Here is a 24,217-nt window from a genome sequence, read left to right as displayed (position 1 = left end):
ACTTTAAAGGAGAACTATGAGGTGAGTGTTTTTCACTCACCTCATAGTTCTAGCCGACCTGTGATAATGAGACTGTCACAGGTCGGCTCAGTAGATCGGGAGGTGAGCGAACACATACCGGCATTCGCTCACCTCTCGATCCTGTCACGGCTCTCTGCCGTGACAGGGGAGGGGCTGGATTCCCCCCTCCCCGATCTGATACGCCAGCGCTGACTGGCGGAACGGACGGGGAGGGGGCGGGTACAGCTGGCTCTGCCTCTAGGTAGGCAGAGCCAGCTGTCAGTCACGCAGCTGGGCGAATCCAGACATAATTGTCGGGATCCGCTTCAGCTGCGGCATCTTAGTATACCGCGAGCTGCTGCTAGGGTGACGGGAGGACGCTAGTTTGTGTCCTCCCATTACCCTAAGGAGAACTTTGGGGAAAAGCCTCAACCCCATAGTTCTCCTTTAAAACATATTTATTTTAATCATGGCTATAAGAAAGGTAATATGTAGAAAACCACCATACGTTCCCTTTAACAAAGGGAGCATCCATGACAGTCAGCTGTTACAGAATTTGGATTTTCTAATAAAGGATTTACTTTTTTTTAAATTTATTTATTTTAGCAAAGAAAGAATCTTAAAAGATAACAAATGTATATGATATAAAAAATGCGTAACGTTCGGCTCCCTCACCTAATCGTAAATATTCAGATCTTTATTTCATGCCATTCCTCTAGAAGCCTGATAGGAAGTGAACGTAATTTCTTGGCTTCCCAAGACATGTGTTGTTGCTGGGGATGTAGCCATAGAAACTCTGAGGAAAATCTGCTTTCTATCAGATGATTTTACACTGTGTTTTCCTTCCCTGCTGTTGGACGGAGATAAGTTGAGCAGCTGGAGCCTCCTGTGAATGAGCGAAACGCGTTGTCAGCACAAGACTGAAATGCCATAAAGGAGAGGAGAAGGAAACTTCTTTCACGTCTTTCATTCCCTCAACTTCATCTTCCCGGCAGGGTGACAATCTATGCACTTCTAAACAGAAAGCAGACAGCACGATTTCACACTATAGCGTATCGCAGCTGAAAAGAAAAGAAACATTTTGGAGAATGGACAAAAAATGGTTAGGGTATGTCCTTATCACAAATTAAACGTGGATGGAGGGGGGTTTCTCGGAGGAGGCTCTTATCATCGTCAAATGTCCCCAATTTCCAGGAAACTTTATTTCCATGTTCCTGGAAGTTTTTGTCTCTGCAAGTGGATTCTGTAATGCAAAATGTAATTCCTGTTTCTAAAAGGAAGTTGCCAGGAAAGCTCCGACCACATTCAAGGTTGCCATCCAGTGCCAGTTAGACAGGCTTGCAGGGATGTGCTCTGTTTCATCACCCCACAATTTCAGGGAAGTGGGACTCCTTCAACACTGGATGGGGACTTTGGCAGATAACAGCAAGGGTTAAGTAAATTTGAGACTTTAAAGTAGAATTAAACTTTTGGGGTTTTGTGCATATATCTACTGCTAGCAAGCAGTAGATATATTCAAAAACATATAAAAGTTACCAAATAGGTAAAAACTTAACCGTGTCTCCGCTGCTAGCTCCCATCCGAAAATCTAAAGATTCTCAAGTGGCCGTGAAGGATGATGGGGCGGGCCGCATGCGCAGTAGAGATCTCCGGCCTGGAGAAGAGGAGAGGCACAGGGTAAGTAAATGCACGCAGCCGGCAGCATGCACCCGTACAGACTCCGTGAGACACAGAAGACACAGCAGTCAACGCTGGATCAGAGACTGGCACCAGCGCTGGACGGTCTCCTGAAAACTACTGGAAAGAAGAAGATGAGTAAGTCCTTAAGGTAAGTCCTTAAAGCAGCATGGGGGGGGGGGTAAATGTAACTTTAGATTACATAAAGATAAATAAAGATCAAATACTCACACGAAAAGGTAAAGAATAACACAAATACATAGAACACTAAATTAAATAAACTAAACTACACCCAAAGTGGAACTAATCTTAGGAGTTAAATCTTAAAAAATGCATTCAAGTACCTTAACTATTAACAAAAATATATCTTATTTGTGTATCACTCGGCTGTAGATTCTCAAATCATCTCTGAAATGGTGCTGACACTGTCCTTCCTTCTGGAGGGGGGCTACTTTTGTTCCCCATGGTCCCTGTGTGTGCTGTAAAGTAGTCACCGCTCCAAGCTCGCTCCCGTGATGGACTACAAATTAGTAGGGCTGGTAATGTTTAACATTTTCGTGTTCGATTAATCAAACATTTTTTTAATCGATTAATCGATTAATTTCGATTAATTATAACGTACAGATCCAACTACATTGGCCTACACACACACTCAAACAGTATGGGGGGAATTTATCAAAACTGAAGCAAAAGTATCTGGAGCAGTTGCCTATGACAAGCAATCAGCTTCTCTCTTCAGTTTGTTCAGTTAAGGTTTAAAAATAAAAGGTGGATGCTGATTGGTTGCCATAGGTAACTGCTCCAGATTCTGTCTGCTCCAGTTTTGATAAATTCCCCTCTATGTATGTTATGATTTCAGGGCTAGTTCACACCAGTTCCAGTGCGTTCCGGCCGATTCGTGCTAGAACGCACTGGATCGCATCTCGGCCGCCTCACTGCATTCTGGGGCGGGAGGGGGCGTGTTGTTGCATTAAAGTAAATGGCAAAGCAGGTACGCCCCCCGGCCGCAGTGTGATCTCCGGAACACATAGCAAATCAATGTCAGTGTTCTGGTCTCTCTGGGCCCCCCAAACTGGCGGAACACCAGGGCCCGATCACAAATGCGACTGATGCAGCCCTGGTAGTTTCGCCAGTGCCGGTATCTGCGTTTAGTATTGGGTCATTTTCACGAGTACGAGTGCTTGTGAAAATGCCCAGTATTGGCACAGGTGCATCCCTACTTAATATAATGTATTGCTGGGGCTTTGGGATTGCAAGGCACATTATGGTGTGGTCACCAGTTTAAACCCCCCCCCTTCCCCATCTAGCCTTCACCCAGCCTTACCTGACTCCTGCAGCAGCTGCTTCATCTCGGCGGCCAGAGGGTCTTCTCCCAACAGACAGGTGACCGACTCAGCCTCCTCTCCCCGCACATCTGCTTGTACATTCTACTGCTACGGGTGGCAGAGAGGCTCTGCTTCCTCTCAGTGCCCCCCGAACAGGCGGAACTCCTCGGCTAACGAAGGGAAGGAGGAGTCCGGTGACATCACGGACATCGACGTCACCTGCCTCCTCCCCTTCCCTTCGTTAGCCGATGGAGCCACTTGGGGAAGGGGGAGGAGTCTGGTGACGTTGATGTCCGTGACGTCACCGGATCTCCGATGGAACTCTCGGAAGACCCGGAAGCCGGCGAGAGGTGAGTACCGATCAAAAGAATTTTGATCGATCAAAAAAATTAACGATTAGTCGAGGGATTCATCCCTACAAATTAGTAAACTAAACGTGAGATTGTAGTCCATCACAGGAGTGAGCTTGGAGTGGTGACTACTTTACAACACACACAAGGACCATGGGGAACAGAAGTAGCCATGGCTCCAAGCTGATGGACTACAGTCTCAATTCAAATTAGTAAACTAAACGTGAGGTTGTAGTCCATCACAGGAGAGAGCTTGGATATACCCTGCATTAAATGTCTATTTGAAAATTTAAGATTAATAAAAATAGTAAAATTTAGTATAGGAAAAGAAGTTTACATATCTATAAACTAAAATTATATTTATAGCAAGAAAAGTGGCATTTCTTCCAATATCATTTGATGATGCAAACTACCGATTCCGTTGGCGTGTGATTTTTTTAATGGAAGGTCCACTTTGATACACAAAGTATATAGCAATTTTCAATTTTCCTTGTACACGATTGTAATGCATGAAGGAGATATTCTTCACCTTTGTAGCTGCAAACTGAAGACTGCATGTCACAAGAGTACTCTATGATAACAATTAATAACACGTTATGGCTCAGAGCTCCTATAATTACATCCTTGGTAAAATTGTTGCCATAAATAAAAAACAGGGTCTGTGAATGATGAATTAATTTACCCAAGGTAAAACACATTAAATGTTTAAATTAAAGAAGTCCTTCATAATTTAAAAAAAAATGCCCTTATTTTGCAACAGGGAAGGGTTGTCAGAACAGGAAAGGAAATCGCTAAATGCAAACCATTAAAGAAGAACTCTCATGATGGCTAAAAAACGAACAGGATTATTCACAAAAGGGTGAAGAGTTTGGAGAAGGCCAGAGAAGTAAACTATTTAGGACAACATAGCTGAACATTCCAATTCAGCTCACTTGCCAGTTCAGCTATCTTGTCTTAGATTGTTCACTTCTCCTCTCCTAACTTTCCCTAGCCTTTATAATCATCTGCTAGTGTTTTAAAATGAAAAACCCTTCTATGCTACCTGTCCTCCTGCTTCTATGCTTCTTCTAACATCTAAGCCTGTATAAGGCAGAATGAGGCTCCCCTATTCCCCGTGTTGCAGACTGTTTCTTTAGTCAAAACAAGAGCCTTCATCTGATCCCCCTATATCTCCCTATATCAGTAATAATGGTATTGAGCTCTGCTGTGAGTGCGCCTGAGTGTGCTTCTTTTTTCACACTCACTGCACTGTTGTTGACTTGTCCCCCTCTCCTAAAATACAGCCTGATGGAGCTTGTCTTGGGTAAGCGCCTGGTGCCCAAGACAATGGCTGTCAATCAAGACTAATTAAACGTGCAAGTCTTTGGTTGAAATGTGGTTGGACATCAGTGGGGGTTTAGGGGGCACACTGCCGACCACACTATCTCAGCAAAAGGGCCACCTATGAAAACGGGACAAAGTACAGCATGCACTTTATCACCTGGGGTACAGAAGCAAGAAAGAAACACTTGGTAAGTAGGCCTTCCAAGACAAACAGCCCTCTGACACAAATAGCTTAAAAAATTTGCGAACAAACTGTTTGCCCCTCAAAAAAAATAAAAAATAAAAGGGAAGTCACAGGTGACATGGGAAGAGCTGGGACTCAGAATCTTGTGAGAATGCACTCCAGCCCATTGCAAGAGTGCCTCTTTGGGGGATTTCAAGCTCCTAGCACTGCTGTGAGGACAATAATGTCATCCTTGCCTCCGGGAAGTGTGAGAGGGTGAGGTCGGGGTAAGTATTTCTTTTGAGGGGGCAAAATGATAATTTTCAAATAGCTATTTCTTTTACAATAATTTTATTAATTCAATGTATAATAGCACCAAAAATATCAAGGATGAACGTTTAAGGCACCACCACAACCAATTTTGTATATAAAAAGAACAATTTTATTGTAAAAACATTAGAGCCATCAATGAACCATTTGCCCACATATACATATCACCTCCCTATTGGATATTATACATCTTGTTTCAAGATGTATAAAATCCAAAATTCATACAATTTACACCACTTGTATTGAAGATTTTTTTAGATGTTGAAAATATTATGAATTTTGGACATTATACATCTTGAAACAAAGCTATTGGAGGTGATATGCATATGTGGGCAAATGGTTCATTGATTGTTATATTGTTTTTATGAGATATGTATTTCTATGTATTTTATGATATAATTATTCAATAAAATTGTTATTTTTCTTATACAAAATTGGTTGCTGTGTTGCCTAAAAAGTCTATCCTTGATATTTTTGGTGTTATTATGCAGTGATATTGGATGTGACACCCATAAAACCTCCCTTTATCTTTTAATATTTATTCAATGTAGTTGCAATACAAACAGAAGGTCACAAAATGCATCGGCCATAGTGATGACAGAGGTAGTTGTTGTGCAGCATACATTATGCAGGCATTCATTAAACAGGTCATTAGTATATGAAAATTGTCAAAAACAAAACATATACCGATCACCGAACAAAAATGGTCCTGCACAGACACAGCCAGGAAAAGGAAAGGTCCTCCGCAGAATGTCAACCAACAACCAAGGCCAGGTCCAATTTTAGCCTCATATTCAGATTTATATTTCGGCTCCCCTAGACCTGCTGCTTTGCTCACCCTCATTTTAATCCCAAAAACCTAAACTCCAGTTTCAAATACGAAAAAAACAAAAAAACAAAAAAACAAAAAATTCTTTTTTTTTCAAAGGGTCGTCTGGATAATCCGAAGACGTTACAGGTCATGTTTTTATCAATGGTGGTCAACTTACCAGACACACTGCCTCAACTGTGGCCTTAGACATCATCAATGGGCCGTACATAATATTTATAGTTTATTACAGAAGACTGTCAAAGACGTACACATGACTGCCAGAGATCAATGCAATGCAATTAGTCCCTTTGCAAATTAATCCGCCAACATTTGTGCTCCCTACACCCTCTTGGAAATCACAGACTCCACGTTTGATATTCCCCACAGCAAGATCCATTGTAAAAAAGGGGGAAACATGGGAAAAAAGCACAGAAAACAATGAGAAATTGTAAAATATATATACTGTATGAAAACTGATCAGCAGAATGTTTTTCATTCATTGCGATAGGTTCTGGTTCTAAAAGCGCAGGTATCACTGTGCTGTCCATTCCCTTTTCTCATTGTATTTCTGTCTGTGATCTTTTATACTGCATTTAGAAATGTGAGAACTTTAAAGAAGAACAAGCAATCCATATCTGAAACAAGTAATTTGCCACAAGAACTTGTGACTTTGGTCTCCACTGTATTTGAAACTTGCCTGGGTTCCTAAGGGAGGCAGGCAGGCAGACCTTCACGTAGGGGTAATTAACAGCAGCAGGCTGGTACAGTAGGCTTACCCTGAAAGGCATTGCATTATTCTATTGTTGTTAAGTTAAGTCTGCCGTCACATCAGTTGCTATAAAAGACAACAATGTAAAAGTCCACTGTTCTCCAACTACCATTTTCATTCCTAAACTGAACCTATCATCAGTAACTTCCACATGAACATGAAATTCCTGACATGTCACAATACACGGCAACAGTATAATTTTTCAGAAAAGCTCCATGATTGGTATTTAAAGGCATAATCCACCTTTCACACAAAAAAAACTAATAAATACACCTACATTCATTTTAGTAAAAGGTGAATGTCTTAAATGTTATACATTGAGCCTGCTGAGCATTGCAACTGCGATCACTGTGTTGTGGCTGCAAAGCACACACTCCTGCATTGTCCTGGACCCTCAGCCTAGGTCCACATGAAGGTATAGGTCTTCTGCGGTGGGGCTGGTGGAAGTAATAAATGGACTACAAGTGTGGTGACATCACCACACTTGTGCTCCATTTGGATCTGCAAGTCTCTTTGCTGCAGTGGCAGATAAGAGTTGTTGCCTTCCCATTCACAGAATGCGTGAATGGATGAAGCGCTGTGATGTGCATAGTCATGCTGAATTCAAACAAAAACTGAAGGCTGAAGGAGAAGCACCCCACAATTCAGGAAAGTGTGAGGGGTGGTTGGAGGGTGGGGGTTGGGAAATGTTACCATGTTTCACAGAACACCCTAAATATGGGTCTAACATGAACGGTCTTTATGGTCTTTCACTGAGCTCATGGCTATTGACTGTGTCTGTGGCAGGTAGGAGTCATGCTGAATTCAAACAGAAGGCTAAAGGAGAAGCACCTCGCATATCAGGAAAGTGTAGGGGGTGGTTTGAGGGTGGGGGGTAGATGTCATCTATCTATTTTTCCCATAATTCTATTTAAAGTGACATTAATGGATATCCCCCCCCCCTCCCAATGCTAGTGTAAGGTGTATGTATAAGAACTGATGCCTCTTGATCCGATCCGATCATCTTCTTCTTTCCAGTAGTTTTCAGGAGTCCCTCCAGTGCTGGTGCCAGTCTCCGATCCAGCACTGACTGCTGTGTCTCCTGTGTCCCATAGAGTCTGTGCGGGTGCACACTGCCGGGCTGTGTGCAATGACTTACTTTGTGTCTCTCCCTGTCTCCCGGCTGAAGACCTGTACTGCGCATGTGCCCCTAATCCTCTTCGGCAGCCCAAGATTTTTCAGATCTTTGGACGAGAGCATGCTGCGGAGAGACAGGTAGGTTTAAACCTTTTTTGAAACTTTTTAAAAATGTTTTTGCATATATCTACTGCTTGCTAATATCCTTTAAGGTGATATTAAAGTCAAAAGGTTTTTCAGCTACAGTATTTCAAATGCTGAATAATCACTTACAATAGATGCTGCTTCTTGATGCACCTTTGTGTGTGCTAGTAAGCTTTGCGTGTCTCTACAAAAACACAGACACAGTAGGGCAAGACACTCCCCTCCCCCCTACTCCCTTCTCCAAGCTAGTAGATGGAGAGCTGCTGGAGACTGCTGTTTCTTGTGACCTTGACTTACTGGACAGAAAATTAATGAAACCCAAGCTGAGAGAGTTGGAGCTGTTGGAAATATGATGATTGTAAGAATTTTAAGAATTATTTTGCTGGACGATGTATATTTGAGAATGTTTAGAGTTTAATACTTTAAAATCTAGACATTGTCAAATGAACACAAAAGGCATACTACAAATAGTAACAACGGAAAGGGAGGGTTCCAGAAGAGGACCAATCTGGGACGATGGAGAAGAACAGATCAGTGTTGGAGAGGGTGAGTATTCCAGTCTAACCTTTAGTAGGAAGAAGGAGAACCATTGGCTGAAAAACATCTTTGTGTGGAGTTAGTTTGTAAGTTGGTCGCTTTGACTGGTACAGTATATCTAAAAAATACACTAATACCCTCAAAAGAACATCATCAAAGTCAACTTCCTCTGAAAAACTAGTTTTCCTTCTTGACATGATTAAAATTACTTTGTGTACTCTGTCTATCTTACTCACAACTTTATGCCACTTTATAAACCATTAAGCCTTATTTATAATAACATATTTGCCACATCAAGCACCTTCCGTGCCTACAGCCTCAACCCTCATCCTTTATATTCTAGCATTTTTTATTATGTGTAATGATACAAATCATATGTATTAATCTACGTGTATTACAAACAGAAGCTGTTCCCTTTTTTTTTTAACCAGCCACGCTGTGCGAATGGCACTTCAAAATAGTCGCTTATTAAAATAACAGTGGAGAAAAGTGGTTCATGATTGCCCACACTCGTTTGATTGTGACGGCTGGGTACAAGATGCTGTCGGCATGGTATGTTGGTGGCTGAGAGAAAGGGTTTGTGTGATTCAAGGATTACCGCGACTCACATTGAAACTGATGTTTATAAATGTAATAATAATGACGGATTTCTATGAGAGTCAATGGCTTTTGTATTGTAACTACTTGAAAATGAAGTGTTTGGTATTCTATTTTCTCTAATGATTGGGGAAATAAAAATTATCCCTAGCTGAGAAAACATTCCACTTGACTTTTTGTGTATGTGACTAAAATGCAACTTCTACTTATTCACTAATGGATCCCCCCTCCAATGTCAAATTGCCAAAATTCTATCTTAAAATAAAAGCATGTTGAGTAAAGTTAACAAAAATATACTTACTTTACCCCCAGCTTCTGTACTGGAGAGGTAACATTACGATGTTGGGAATGCTGAGTAGCCCACATCCAACGTGAAGGTGCTTGAGTACAGTGCAGGTGAGTCTTTTAGAAAGATTTGGGATCCTCTGTGTTTTCAGGATCTCGATGTTTTTTGTCAGAAGAGCAAGTCCAGTATTGGTAAAAGGAGCTTCTTTAAAGCTCATGAGGCATTTAAAGGCCATTGCACCCTTATAAAGCACTAAAGCTACTTCAAATTAACCTAGACGACTGGGTCAGAACAACTCCAAAATGGCAGCTCTTGTTCCTGGGTCTGCAGTGGTAAGGATCTACCAAAAGTGGCCCAAGGAAGGAAAACCGGTGAACTGGCAACAGGGTCATTGGTGGCCAAGGCTCATGGGGAACCAAGGCTGGCCTGTGTGGTCTGATTCAATAGAAGAGCTACCGTAGCTCAAATGGCTTGGTGCCAGATACCACAGAATAATTTCAGATGTGTAGTGGAGTTCACGTCTTGTTTCTTTTATGTATAACTTCAAAGAGGCCCATTGTTTACAGATCACAGAATTATCAGAGCAGAAACTCATCCCTTAGCAGAAAGTGCAGTCAGAGGTTTCAATCAGAGAAAGGGAGCAGCAAGTCAAGTGCTTGCTTTACTGCCTCTTTAGTTAAAGCTGAACTCAGGGATACCTCTCAGGCCTTCGCATTTTTACCTTTGATCTATCTGTGATACATTTTTTTCTGTCATCATCATCATTAGCAGCACACCTACACTACATACATTACATCACTGCACTCCACATCACTGCACTCTGCAAACTTTGTCATATACTATACTGCACACCACTCCACACTGTATGTTGTGTTGTACAGTACATTCTGCAGCAGGAGGGGGTCCCAGCACCTGCCTAACCCACATCCCATACAAATAGGCCCTTAAACTCCAGAGGGCTCTTGTGGAGCTGCGCATCCTGCACAAATGATTTGTCTAAAGAGACAGTGCCTGTTTTGAGCACAGAACAGTCTATGACAGTAAATATAATCTGCTGAACAGCAGATTAGGCGGAACAGCAAATAGTAGGCTATATACACAGTAGAGTGTGTACAATGGAGAAGTATGGACTATACAACATACATCAGAGTGTATATTGTCTGTTTGCTATAGAGCAATATAACATTGAAGATAATCAAATGAGGTGATTGATTGGCATCCAATGGATAAACTGCCAGTAGCACGAGAATAAAATTTGATATGTAGTTTAGCACTGAAGTTACTGTTCAACCAATCCTACCCTGCCTATCCTATCCCATCCTACCCTGCCTGATATCACTTACATTAAAGGCAAATGGCAATGGTTTTGTGTCAATTATGTATTCAATTTATACATCCATAAATGTTTTTCTTTTTATATAAAAACATTTATTATTTACAAATAAGCATTGCATACAGGATGGTACTGGTGTCAGGGAGTAGTTTATATTTTCTACAGTGAAACCACAGTAGTAGCTGTTTTCTTTCCGACTGTCTTTTTTTAAAGTCAGTGCAGAGCCGTATAGAAGGAAGAAAGAAGAGGGGCAGGGAGTGAGAGGCAATTAATTTTTTCACATTTAACTGTGTGTGTGTAATAGGTGCTTGGATTTTTTTGAATAAGGCAGCTACTGTTCACATGGAATAAGTGGAAAGAAAGAACTCTACCACCTGAACGAAAATTATTTCACATAATAAATAAATAATGGGGAAAAGGTTGGCTCAGTGGTCACCCGTTCACTTCTAAATCTGCCAGCTTGGCCCAGCAACTGCCTATTCATGTCTGTGGCAGGAAATACTTTGGACCCCTGGAAATGCAGGGTGCTATTCGAATACTTGGAGAATCCTGCAGAGTCTGAGACATTTAGGAGTATGCATCAAATAAATGTATGACGATTCCCATTTATTTCCATGCTGCAGCGTGATTTACACTTCGGAGGCTGTAATTGACCTTCTTTGCGTTGCATTTCTTTGGACTTATTGAGGTGCGTTTGCCGTGCAGGTCCAGCGCAGCCTTTACTGCATTTTGCATTCAAATGCATAGCTTGTATTTATTTGCAGCAGGTAAACAACTAAGAAAGTACTTAAGCCACTGGTTCAGCATGACAGCCAAGGAACAAGTACGTCGAGAAGGGAAAACATCAACAATGGACTCCTCCATACTCGCTCAGTACAGGCTTCGGTGATTAAATCTAAAATTACTCTCAGCATTTTGAAACGGATCTGAATTTTGCTAATTCGCACGGCTGTTACAAAAACATTTTGCTATTAATTAATGAACTCTTCTTATTTAATTAGTGGCCTTCTTCCAGATCAGTTAAATACAGGGGCTGCACGTCTCAGTGTTCCTTCTCCGATAGCGAGCTCCTATCAATTTACTTTCTCAGGCTGCTTCAGAGCGGCATAATTAAGTGGTCAGGTGCTGCCAGTGAATGTTGATCAGTTTATAACCTGGGAGAGCCTGTTATTGGCCAGAAAAGGCTCATTCTGCCTTGAAGTCATGCCTCAGTGACAGACACAAGCAGCCGTCTCTCAGATGAGAGGTGAAAATTTAATTTTGTCAATATATTTAGAGACTGGGCCTTCTGTGGATTTTTTTTTTTTAAAGCACACTACAAAAGGTGATTAGAATTTGCAGTGGCCATGAGATACAGTACGCTGAGAATATGATAAATGAAGAACCAGCTCTGTAGAGAAGTGATAAAAGGGTTCTAAGTCAGCCAAGAAGCCTTTTTAGACTCTTCTGAGAGGAGGCAAATACAGTTTTCTGTGATTTTTCATTCATCACCCATCGCCACGGTGTGTTTTCCGTGAGCGTCTATTTTGAGATAATATTTTAATTTATTCTTATGCTAATTTTACATTTTGTTCATGCTTGATGTACCAAATTTCTATCTTTGCATACAGAAAGTCATAGATTCTCTGACTGTTGGCAATCTATTGTTCTTTGACTTGCTCAAGGGCTGGTAAAAAAAATCTCAATGCACATTGTTCCCATGGAGATAATTGGCCGTCTATGGCAGCTCTAGGGCCCATTCACACTGATGCATTATGGTTACGAATAGTAAAACACATGTTTTTCCCCGCATTACTGTAACACATATGAACCATGGTGCACTGCAGTGCCAATTAAATCTGGAATGGCTCGTCAATGCGATATAGCAGGCCATGCATTGTGGATTACTGCATTAAAAAAACAAAAAAACGTTCTGTGTGTATTTTTTTTTAAATTTCCAATTTTTTCTGTATTTATATATCTGCTCATATTTGATGAGGCCTAGAGTAAACTTTTCAATGCAGGGGCTGCCATCACAGAAAATGCAGAGTGGGCTGTTATGTTGATCCTCTGATTTCAGTGCTGTTTGAGTGACCAACCTGGAACAAGAATGCAGATCATCAAGGTTGGGAGAAAGTCATACGTCCTTTCTACATACTTGTTCTGGGTCAGTGAGTCAGATCATTGAAGCCCTAGGAAAGCATGGCAGCCACCATTGAAGCCCTAGGGAAGCATGGCAGCCAACATTCAAGCCCTAGGGAATTATGATAGGCAACTAGCATTTTCAGAAGGAGGGTTTGTTCTGAATAGAGAGGGGAGGGATTTGCATTTCGGGGCTCCGCTAGAGAGAGTTTTCCCTCACTTCCTGTCCTGCTGACGTTTTGCCACACAGGAATTGAGGGAAAATATGCAACAGCAACACAGACAGAAATACATTTTTTTAAATAGAGTAGGGGAAGGGTTTGTGCTTTGGGGCTCTGCTAGAGAGGTTCCCCCTCACTTTCTGTAGAGTAAGGGAAGGATAGGACCTTTTTTTTCTGTCTTTGTCCCTGGCTGCAGAGTTTGGAGTGCAGGTATTTGGTCTCTGGGTTTTCAGGAAGAAGATGGATCCACCGATCAATCTCAATGCCCCTCCCTACTAAAGGGATTTGGTCCTCATTGGTGGAATTTAGAGGTGTAGCTCCAGAGTTAATTTGCAGGGCAGCCACCTGGTCCATGTATGACACATCCATAGGCCATGCCAGGGTCGATCCAGCAGCATTGACCAGAGTGGAGTTTGGTCGTTCAGTTCTAAAATAATCTAATGATGATACTTCAGCATTACTCTCTCTCTTGTTTGGCGTGCTATGTGCCTATGTATGCTGCCCCGCTAGTATCAGGAAAACAGAAAATTCTTTAGAATCAGGAAGGGAAAATTACTGATAGATACGTATACAATTTTCCAGTTTTTGGCTTGCCATATGATGCACAGATTTTCTTGTCCAAAATTCCTTTCTGTTGAGCTTCTCATACCAATGGACCTGATAACAGGCCTGAATGGAGGTAAAATGTATCAAATATAACAGGTGATATATTTCTACAGCAGTGTAGTGACTTTGATATTCCCTAAACATTTACTGCAGGTGAATCAAGCACTATAATTCAAAGCAAATGCGTTAACAAGATACACCTGCAGTGAATGTTTTATGAATGACACATTCCCTGCTTTCTATATATAGTGCTCTGTCTGCTGTTACAGTTGACAGTTGTTATATTTTTCCCTCATTTAAGTCTGTGTAGATGGGCTTTTGTGTCTGAAAAAACGTGCAAAATGCAGGTCTGCAGATCACCATTCACCTCAAAGATTTAGGGCTTGTTCACACAAGCAGCCATGTTCAACCGCATGGCTGCTGGTGTGCATGTGCCCTGGCAGTGGCGATGCACTCGATCAAGCCGCTTTTTTTTGCTAGAACTTTATTTACAACATTATATTAAGCTTGATGGGCTCATCGCATTACAATAAAATTGTACCACGTCTCACTGCGATGTGTTTAAAAAAAGTCGTGCATTCCATACTTTTTTAAAGCATACTTGTGGGAAATAAATATTTTGACTTCACCTCAGCTTCCCTTGCTCTAGATCAGTCGCCCAGAAAATACTGACTGCCAGACAACTAAAGCCTGTGACACACTTCACGTGAAACAGCGTAGAACAAAGGGAAGCGGCGGCCCGTGGACTTTCGCGTGGAGTGTGTCTTGCACTTTTCCCTCTGACACATCAGCTTTGCGAGAGCTCGCATAGCTGAGAATGCCGAGTTGAAAAATGTCATCTTCAGCCAATCATCTGGCGTGTATAAACCCACGCATCAGGATGCGAAGTCCATCGGGTTGTTACGCGCGAGCCGATTGGCTGAAGATTAATTCTTTCATCTGACCGCGCTCAGTTACTCAAGCTCTCACACACTGCATGCGAACGTCCGTGCCCTGCAGCTTCGCTTTGCTCCGCACGATTTCGCATGCAGTGTGTCACGGGCTTTACACTTTCAGAAGTTAAATCACAGTGAAGGAAAACTGCGGAGACAAATCTGGTTGAGAAATTATTTTTACTATTTTGTGTTGTCCTGTAGACATCTCAATCATTTTTCGTGTTTTATTAAAAATAATTGCATTTTCATCATAGTAAATTCACATCATTTACCATATCAAATGGACAATCAAGCAGTACAATAAACATAAATTCTGTAACTCTTGAAAATAGGTTGGCATGGATTTAACTTAAAACAGTCATTGCTAAAAATGTTAAAAAGAGTCATATAAAAAAGAAAGTTATTGGCTGAAATAAAAAAAATAAAAAAACAACCAAACAGAAATGAATCCTCAATGCATTATACTTTAGGTTACCAGTATAGTTATTTCTAGCAAATATTAATGAGGATAACTAGGTCCGGAATTGTGGTGAAACTCTTGCCCTGGGAACAATGGGTGAATAAAAGGGTGCAGTTGTAATGAAGCATGCATTCCTGTGTTTGGATGGGGGGTAAAGAGAGTTGGGATGAGCGTGGCATGCGGAATTGCTTGAATTGTCAAGTGACCGGGGTGAATGGCAGCTGATGATACAAGATGTAGTGGATGGGCTAAGGGATGTCCAGCTATAAGCTGTGGATGTGTGGGAATAATGGTTGGCGGTAATGAAGAAAGATGCATGGGAGTAAATTGTGACTGAGGCAAGGGGTTCAGATGTGGCACTGGAAAGTGGCTGACATGGGAATGCATGGAGGCTGTCACAGCATAGCGCTGCATAAAGGCATGGTGGATGGTAGTGATGGATGGGTGGGGTTGAACGGAGACTGGCTGAACGGTTTGTGCATTTGAGAAAGCAGGAGTTCCATTGGCTGGCAGAGCTTTAAAGTGGTGCTTTGTCAGCAGCTGCTTCTGCATATGCTGTTGTGCCTGGAATTGCAATACTTTATACTTGTCTACCTCTTCGGGTGAAAATGTTATGGGTTGTTGTGCTAAAGAAGGAGGCGATGTCTTATGGTGAAACCTTCGATTATGGTCTATTGTTCTATAATCCTGCATAGTGCTCTCATAACAGCATTTGAAATTGCCTTCTACAGGACCCAGCCTCATAGGTATATCTGGAGGTCCCAGTCTCTTTTGTTCTTCTTTGGTGTTGGGTGAACCAGTTCCACCAGCATGTCTTACAGAGGGCAACCCACAAGAGAAGTTAAGGTGAACTGGGTCAGGGTTTTGCATAAAAGTTTGCACTTGGCTGATCAACTGTCCTTGGGGTTCATCCACAGGTATGTCCATTCTCCATTCTGTTTCCATAGGGTTTACTTCATCCAATGGGGAATTATCAGTATTTGCAGTTAAAGTGACATTATAACTTGGTGAGCCTTTGTATTCAGTATGGTCTACCAAGTTTTCCAGTACGGGATCCGTACCATTGTTGGTGTCATTTTTAATAGTATCATGCAAAGGAAGGACTATATTACTGGTATCTGCTGGAGGAAGGCGTATATCAAAAGCGTTATGAGCATGGTTATTTAATCCTATACCAAGATCGGTATTGTTATCCACTGTTTCCTTTGTGGATTGGTCATCCTCTACAAGAAACTCTGAAATTATAGTCTTTTCCCCTATTGTATGTTGCACTGTGTTTTCTGAAGTGCTATTCATACAGTCCATGGGAAGAGGTATATCTGGAAAATAACACTTATATAAGCAGTCATTTATATCACTATTATCACTTTCCATATTATGTGGACTTTTGAGGAAATGTGATGGAGGAATTGTTTCTTTTGGGGAAGCACTGGAAATATTGGTTCTTGAGTCTACAGTGTTGGAGCTTTCATTGTTAATATCTTGTGCAGAATGTGATCTGTTCGCCCTGGGCTCTGTTTCTAGGTCACCCACTGTCTTCCGAGAACGATTTCTACACTTGCCATGCTTAGAACAAATATGGTGCTCCACACTTCCACGACGTGATGTCTCACTAGATGTTTTGTGCTTTTCATATTTGCATCTACATCTTAATTGGTCTCCTACTTCCGAATTACAGTCACTTTCCGAAGACATATCACTGTTGTGCTTTCTGTCCATATAGCTTCCTCTCTCAGCAGCAGCTAAATAAGTTGATGTTCTGCCCACGATTCCTTCGTGCCTACTTGTAGAGTTGCTGCTCATGGAAGAACTAGAGGAGGACATGCGTGAAAAGTATGACTTTGCAGATACACTTGAACTTGTATCGCTATCAGAATCTTTGTTGCCATCACTGCTTTCCCAACTAAAGTCACTTTCATACCGACTCCGTTGTTTTCTCTTTTTTGACTTATCTAAGTTGTTCCATTTGTTTTTGAAGTCCGACTGGTCTTCATGCACAAACCTCTTTCTTTTCAGCTCCCCTTTAGAAGGCATATTTTTTGAAGTACTGCTATAATCTGAATGCCTTCTCCGGTTTCTTGAATGGTGGCTTTGTCTAACTGAAAATTTGTGTGGATGACTGAAATCATTGGACATTTGAGGTCTATAATCTTGTAAGTGGCTGAACTTGGCTTTGTGTGTAAACTCTGTTGCCACTTCAACATTTTCTGAAAATTCCATTTGCTTTTCCGACCTATCCTTCAAATGAACTCTTTGTCTCTTTGGCGTCCAATCATTGTTTTCATTTCCTGTTCCCTTCTCTGCGTTGGTACCTGAGCTTCTGCTGTTACAGTCATTTCTACACCCATCACTTTGATCATTATTCCTTGTCACTCTTTCTTTTGATGTCCCGGTTTTATTTTTTTGAGAACATTTAAAATCAAAATATAAGGGGTTGCAAGCATAAGATATTGAAGGCTGGGTTTTTGTAAACAAAACAAGTTCTGTGGGCCACTGGAGGATTGTATTGCCATCTTTGCTCAAAACACTAAGAAATGATAGTGCTTTGGCTTGAGTATTATTATTTAAAGATTCGCCTAATGAGTGTGTTGGGCATTCAATGGAACTTTGAGCAACGTCATTAGATGCCGTTGAGTTTCCCTCATTGCAACCTTCCTCTGCTTCTCCATGTTTTTGAGAAAGCAAATTGGACAAATGCTCGAGCAAAATTGCATCCGCAACCGTGTGCTTGTTGGAACAAGCCTCTTGTTCTGAGCTCTCAGCTTGGCAAAGAACCTCAGTCGGAGCTTTGGAAGTGATCTCAGTCTCTGAAGTCACATTAACTTCTTTTGGACTCGGTTGATCTGTGCAAGTGGTGTCTGGAGATTGCATTTCAGCTGTTATGTTTGATTGGGCAATCTCGCTCTGTTCCTTTGTGTTTTCCTGACTGGCTTTGTCATCCTTAAACTTCTCCGCATTTTCAGCAGCGCTGTCTGCCAGGGACGTGCCTTTTTCATCTTGTTGAGAAGAAGAGCTGTTTTCCGCTGCTGTCTCACTGACGTGTGCATAGTGTCTAAAGCTTGCAGACATTTGCTTCTCTTTGTGGTGGAAAAATTGGCTGCATTCATTTGCTTCTTCAGTGCTCTCATTGAAAACTGAGGCCGATGAATCCAGTTTAACTAACACTTTCTTCGAGAAGCAGAAAGAGACTCCGGCTCTGCTGTTGACACTGCTGCTGTTGGAGGGAGGCTGCTGAGTCTGACTCCCCGTGTAGCAGCAGCTGCTGTTTTTCATCACCTCTCGATCATTTAAGATGTCTTGCTTAAACTCCTCAACATTGCTGGTGATAGCGTCTCTGCTGCACATAACTACACATCTTGAGCTTGCTGTTTTCTCATCTCTGTTTGAACCAATATCTTCCTGTGGTCCTTTTAATCTGGGTGCTTTAAATATTGGCCCCTCGTCAGCACCACTAAAAAAGAGAATAATAATGATTATATTATGTTATTTAAATTACAGTTTTAAATTAATTCAATCCTACAAACCGCATACTAAATTACATCAGATGTAGACATGCAACCCAGCAAAAAATATTTAGTTTCGGATCAATTTGTATTTTTTTTCTTTTGTCTTTTGGATCCAAAATGTTATTTGGTTCCCTATTCGGATTTCAGATCCATCCGAATTCTCATATCAGAGCAAAGTCCTATGACCGTTCCTGTAATGCAACCCCCAACCAAAAAAAACCATCTGATTGGACAAAGAACAGTCACATGTCTAATTTAGTTTCACAAAATTCGGATGAATCTGAATTTTAATTAAAGGATCATTCAGATTTTGTTCATATTGGGAAATCCGGATGCATCTGAATGCCGAATTTAACAAAATTTGTATTAATATTTATTCAGAATGTAACAAAATTGACATGTCTAATCATATGTCAGACGGTGCAAGGATAAAATTCAATACTTCAATGTTAACGTAAATAGTGTTGTTTTTTTATGTAGTTTTATTTATATATGTAGCCTTTTATATTCTTGCCACAAAAAAAAATATTATTTTAAAGTAGAAGTCTAGTTGACTGAGCTGTGGACATTTTGCACTACAGTAGAGCAGGGTGTTGGAATTTGCCTAGTATGGAATAAATCTTAGGGAGACTGGTAATAAATGAATAAATGCAGGTTAAAGTGAATGTGAGGGAAACTCTTCCTGGGAGTGAGTATATGGATGCTAAGAAGGCCTAGTAATCCACTCTCACCAGTTTGTCCTTCCCCATAATGAAATAATTGGTGGTAAGGTTGGCGTGGTCTAAATAGAACCTTGAGGAAAACATTAAGCTCAACTCAAGCGAAATATTTGTTTTGTTAAGGATAGAGAAGGGAAGGATTAAAGCCCTGTGAGCTTTATGTATTTATTTATTTTTCCGGCATTTATATATTGCCAACAGTTTACGCAGCACTTTACATACTATGCATTTACATCAGTCCCTGCCCTCAAGGAGCTTACAATCTAAGGTCCCTATCTCACATGCACATACTAGGGCCAATAAAAACTTTAGAGGGTAAGAGGAAACCAGAGGACACCCATGCAAACACAAGGAGAATACGCATACTCTATGCAGATGGTGTCTAGTCCAGGAATCAGAAGAGAAAAAAGTTATAACCAGCACACTGCAGGAATGTGTCCCAACACACATCTTTATTATTGTTGCACATTGTCACAATGAAAGCATAATTTCAGAGCCACGGAGGGTCCCCTTCATCAGGCTCAGTATGAGTGGTCATACTGAGCCTGCGTGGATCCATGTTGCTTTCATTGTGACAATATGCATCAATAATAAACACGTTTGTTGGGACACATTCCTGCCGTGTGATGGTGACATCTTGTTCTTTGTGCCACCAGTCACATAAATCCCAAAAATGAGGCTACACCTCCCAAATAGGCACACAGACAGCCCTTTAAGGTCAGAAGCGTCTAACCCTTTTGAACTCTATTCAAAAATAAAAAGTTTTGTTAGGTGCTGGGCTCCAACTTAGTTAATTCTAAGTGTCAGAGCTGAACGTACGCACAGGTGTGCCTTGGGTTTGCACTTCATGCTAATTCAACGATTTAAGTAATTATAAAGCAATCATTTAAGAGCAAGAATTTTTATGCCAATCATTGTTACACTTGACACGTAATTATAAATACATCTCGGAATGCTGAACAACAAATGCTGTTGTGTTATCAGAACATCTGTCAAGCCATGAATGACTACAGGCAGGTAATTAGTGCTATTACAAGGGTCACCGTTATAAGCGGCTCCTCTGAAGATCTGTGAGTAATTCTCATCACAGGTAAGGAAGAAGGCCCTTTAATGTTATTAGCTACCATATTATAAACGTGAAGAAGTGTTTGTTTAACACAGGCAATCGCACTTCATCTTCAAGGATATTTCTGACAGTTCAAAGGGGAGTTTTAATTATTAGTCAGTTGAAGAAAAGTAATTATGTACAGTAGCTACCTATTAATAAAATGTCCCCCCCCCCGCTTAAAGGGGTTTGCACTGTGATATGTACATATGTATTTGTGCATGTATATATCTGACAGCGTGTGCATGTATATAACTGACAGTAAGCATCCATGCATGTATGTGCGTGCATAAAAATATATATAGTAAAGTCCAATGGTGGGCACTCAGATAAGAGTAAAAACTGCCCATGGGCACCCAAGGCAAGCAGATACAAATGGTCAAGTGGAAGAGTCACTCACGGGTCTTGTATTGAAGCAACGTAAATTAATTGACCAATTTTTTTTATTGAAACCTAGGTGACACATGTTATACATATTTATACATATGTATGTGTCACCTAGGCTTCTCACCCACACATAAGGAGGGGCTCCAGGATTTGTGATTGATATGTAGAAAACAAACTTGTTTTCTCAGAATCTTGAAGTTCTCTTCTGGGTCCTGGAGTTTAGAGGCTGTGCAGTGCTTTTGGTACCTTGTTTTTAGTCTCAGCTGTCCACAGGCCTTTATATATGTGAGCTGACTGATGTTCCGGGCTCTCTCTCTCTCTCTCTCTCTCTCTCTCTCATATCTCTCTCTCTCATATCTCTATCTCTCATATCTCTCTCTCTCTCTCTCTCTGCAGTGAGAGCTTGCTTGTAAGGGTGAAGAATTCCCTTTTATTTGGTATCACCTGAGTTTAAAATATACATATATATATATATATATATATATATTTGTTAGAGATGCACCAATATATCGGCCGAAAATTGCACTTTTGGCAACATGCTGAAAGTGCCATTTTGTATCCGAAATAGCGGTGCATCTCTGCTTTCTCTCCTATATACAGTATATCACTTCCCCATACCAGACTACATTTTACTCTACCCACAGACCTACTTTCTTCCCTGTGCTATTTTATGATATGACTGTGTTTTCTGTGCGAACAGGAGAAGGACCCAAGTGTAATTATTCTGTGTGATGTCAACCTCTTTCTAAGCTTTCTACAGAAGATGCAGGCAGCGTGGACAGTGTAAAAAATACACTAAAAACTTCCTAACCGACAAAAAGGAATTGCCTTCCCACCTTACTCCTCTGCTGGGCATTTTTTCCTGCAGCATTATAGTTTGCATATGTTACAGAACACGGAGCAATAAATGTGTCATCTCACTTGATTTGCATTACTGAGATTTTCTAGCCATCTTGTGATTCAAGTGCTTGAGAACAGCTGTAAATCCTGCCTTCAAAACCATCTCCACATTTACATTATTCAAAAACTTTTTACGATTCGTCTTTTGTGAATGGCTATTCTGGAGACAGACGGTCATTGTCTCTGAGCTCCCATGTAAGAAACTTACAATTTTATTCAGAAAATGGTAGTCAAGGGATGACTTACAGCTGTTCCCAAAGATGATTCAACTGGAAACAAAACATATAGGGTATGTTTACACTATAATGCATAGTAAATCTTGCACCATGACAAGCGTTATAACGCACTTTACTTTAATCCCCCATTACACATCCACTCTGCCCGGCAATGCATCTGTGCTATAATGCACTACAATGCACTGGTGCATATTGTTTGTGGCAGAAATCATGCAGAATCTGTTTTAAGATGCTTTGACAGCCTATTCAAAGTTAATGGGCTGTCTAACGCAACGCTCTTCAATGTATAAAAACAGGGGCACTGCAGCACACTGTGTTATTATGTAAATGGGGCACTTCTAACTGTTGGAAATACAACAGCATATACTGTAATGACATATTAATGTTCTGAGATATAATATGTCTTATGAGCTGTAGATGGTGCTGTAGCTGTAGATACTTGCTGTATTTTCTTGAAGACATGTCACTGGACATCCGACCAGCTTTCTCAATTCAGAAAATTTCTGAATTGAGAAAGCTGGTCGGGTGTCCAGTGAAACGTCTTCAAGAAATATACAGCAAGTCCAGTTGCCTTGACTTATTTTTACAGATATACCATGACCTGTATGAATGAGAACCTTCACAGACATTTTACACTTCAGTTCTGGGCTGTGCCATGTTCTGTTCATTAAATAAGAGCTATTGTACAGGCATTTAGGTTTTATGTAAAGTGTATTTCAGAAAGGATATGGAATGCAGTGTTTGAATTGGATCATATAAAGGAGTGTTCACTTGTGTCTACTGTTGCTTTGGCGACATGTGGATTAGTGTGGTGTGGTAACAGTGCTTGGTTATGCCTATAGTTTCTGAATGAAGCATGGCAATTTGGTCAATATGATTGTGCATATCATTTCTGGCAATTTGGTCAATATGATTGTGCATATCATTAATTAGTGGATGACTGTGCATACCCTTTCTTGGTGAATGACTGTGCATATAATTTCTTAGTGAATGACTGTGCATATCATTTCTTAGTGAATGACTGACCCAGCAAGCATGAAATCAATCAAGCATCAGGACTCCTGCCTTACCCACTTTTTCTGTGCCTCACTTAGGGGTCTATTCATAAACAATTCACTATTCCATTCGCCCTGCACATCTCTGTGAACGTTCATTCTGTGCAAATAGAGGTAAAACTGAATGTAATATAATGCCACATTATGTCCACTAGATCTAGATCAAGGACATAAGACAGAAGTATTTATTCCATGAAGTGGCCATAATGAGGTATTTACATTACATTACAATTGACCTGAAAAGGAAATATACTGTGAACATTCAAGTTTGCCTCTATTCTCACAGGACGGATGTTCACAGATGTTGGCAGAACAATAGCTCTGCAAATTGCGTATAAATAAACCCCTAATCATTGAATTCAAAATCTTTATATTGAGTGCTGCACTCCATGACAGAGGGGGAGCCTCAGCGACAAAAGTCGGCAGTGCAGTTTTGATCACAGTTATCAGAATGAAAAATAAAACCTTTTTGCTACTTTGTATGTTAATAAAGTACTAAACAGCCAGCACCTATGTGACATTCTCACCATCCAGAGTCTTTTACAATTTGGACATTTATGTTTTTTGTTGGTTTGTTACATTTGTAACACAGGCACTTGGGAGTTGAGCATTACAAATTAAAATTTAGATGTGGGAAAATGTCTCCCAGTTGCACCAAGTTATCAGATTTTTCTTTGCGTAATACTAACACTTGTATGCCTGTTGTTATATCAAGACTGTTGTTCACTGTATATCTATATAGCGCTGCACCCATATTATTTTATTTCAGTTTGATCACAGGTATGTCTGCAAACAAATTTACTTACGCCCGAATATAGTTTTAGTATATTCGGGCATAGAATAAATGTGTTATTTCGGATTCGGACAAACCGCCGAATCAACTGAATTTCGTTGATTTGCAGGTTCATCCGAATCCACATGTCTAGTCTATTGTTTCCAGAGGTGTATGGCCAACATATTTCAGGCCAATTAAAGTGTCTCCTTCATCAGGGCTACAAATAAGAAACCTAAAAAAAAATAAAAAAATGGTTCTTATAGAAAAATATTATATTGACACTAAACTGAGGAGCAAAATCTTAAAAACATATTTAAGTACCTTAATTATTAACAAAAATGTATCTTATTTGTGTATCACTCGGCTGTATATCCTCAAATCATCTCTGAATTGGTGCTGACACTGTCCTTCCTTCTGGAGGGTGGCTACT

General features: G+C 40.7%; 1 protein-coding gene across 1 annotated transcript in view; it reads right to left on the bottom strand.

Annotated features, from left to right (window-relative positions):
* Positions 1–14,848: 14,848 nt before the first annotated feature.
* ZNF804B (zinc finger protein 804B) overlaps positions 14,849–24,217 on the bottom strand; it is a 305,145-nt gene continuing 295,776 nt past the window's right edge. Inside the window, exon 4 of the mRNA XM_018569195.1 lies at positions 14,849–18,555. Within this exon, the coding sequence (XP_018424697.1) occupies positions 15,144–18,555 (3,412 nt within the window). The 3' untranslated portion in view covers positions 14,849–15,143. The remainder of the gene's footprint in view (positions 18,556–24,217) is intronic.

This window comes from Nanorana parkeri, unplaced genomic scaffold (assembly GCF_000935625.1).
Source record: "Nanorana parkeri isolate BGI_ZX_2015 unplaced genomic scaffold, ASM93562v1 scaffold1302, whole genome shotgun sequence".
Classification (NCBI taxonomy): Eukaryota; Metazoa; Chordata; class Amphibia; order Anura; family Dicroglossidae; genus Nanorana; species Nanorana parkeri.
Note: the sequence above shows the minus strand (reverse complement) of the source record. Positions and strands in the feature narration are given on the sequence as shown.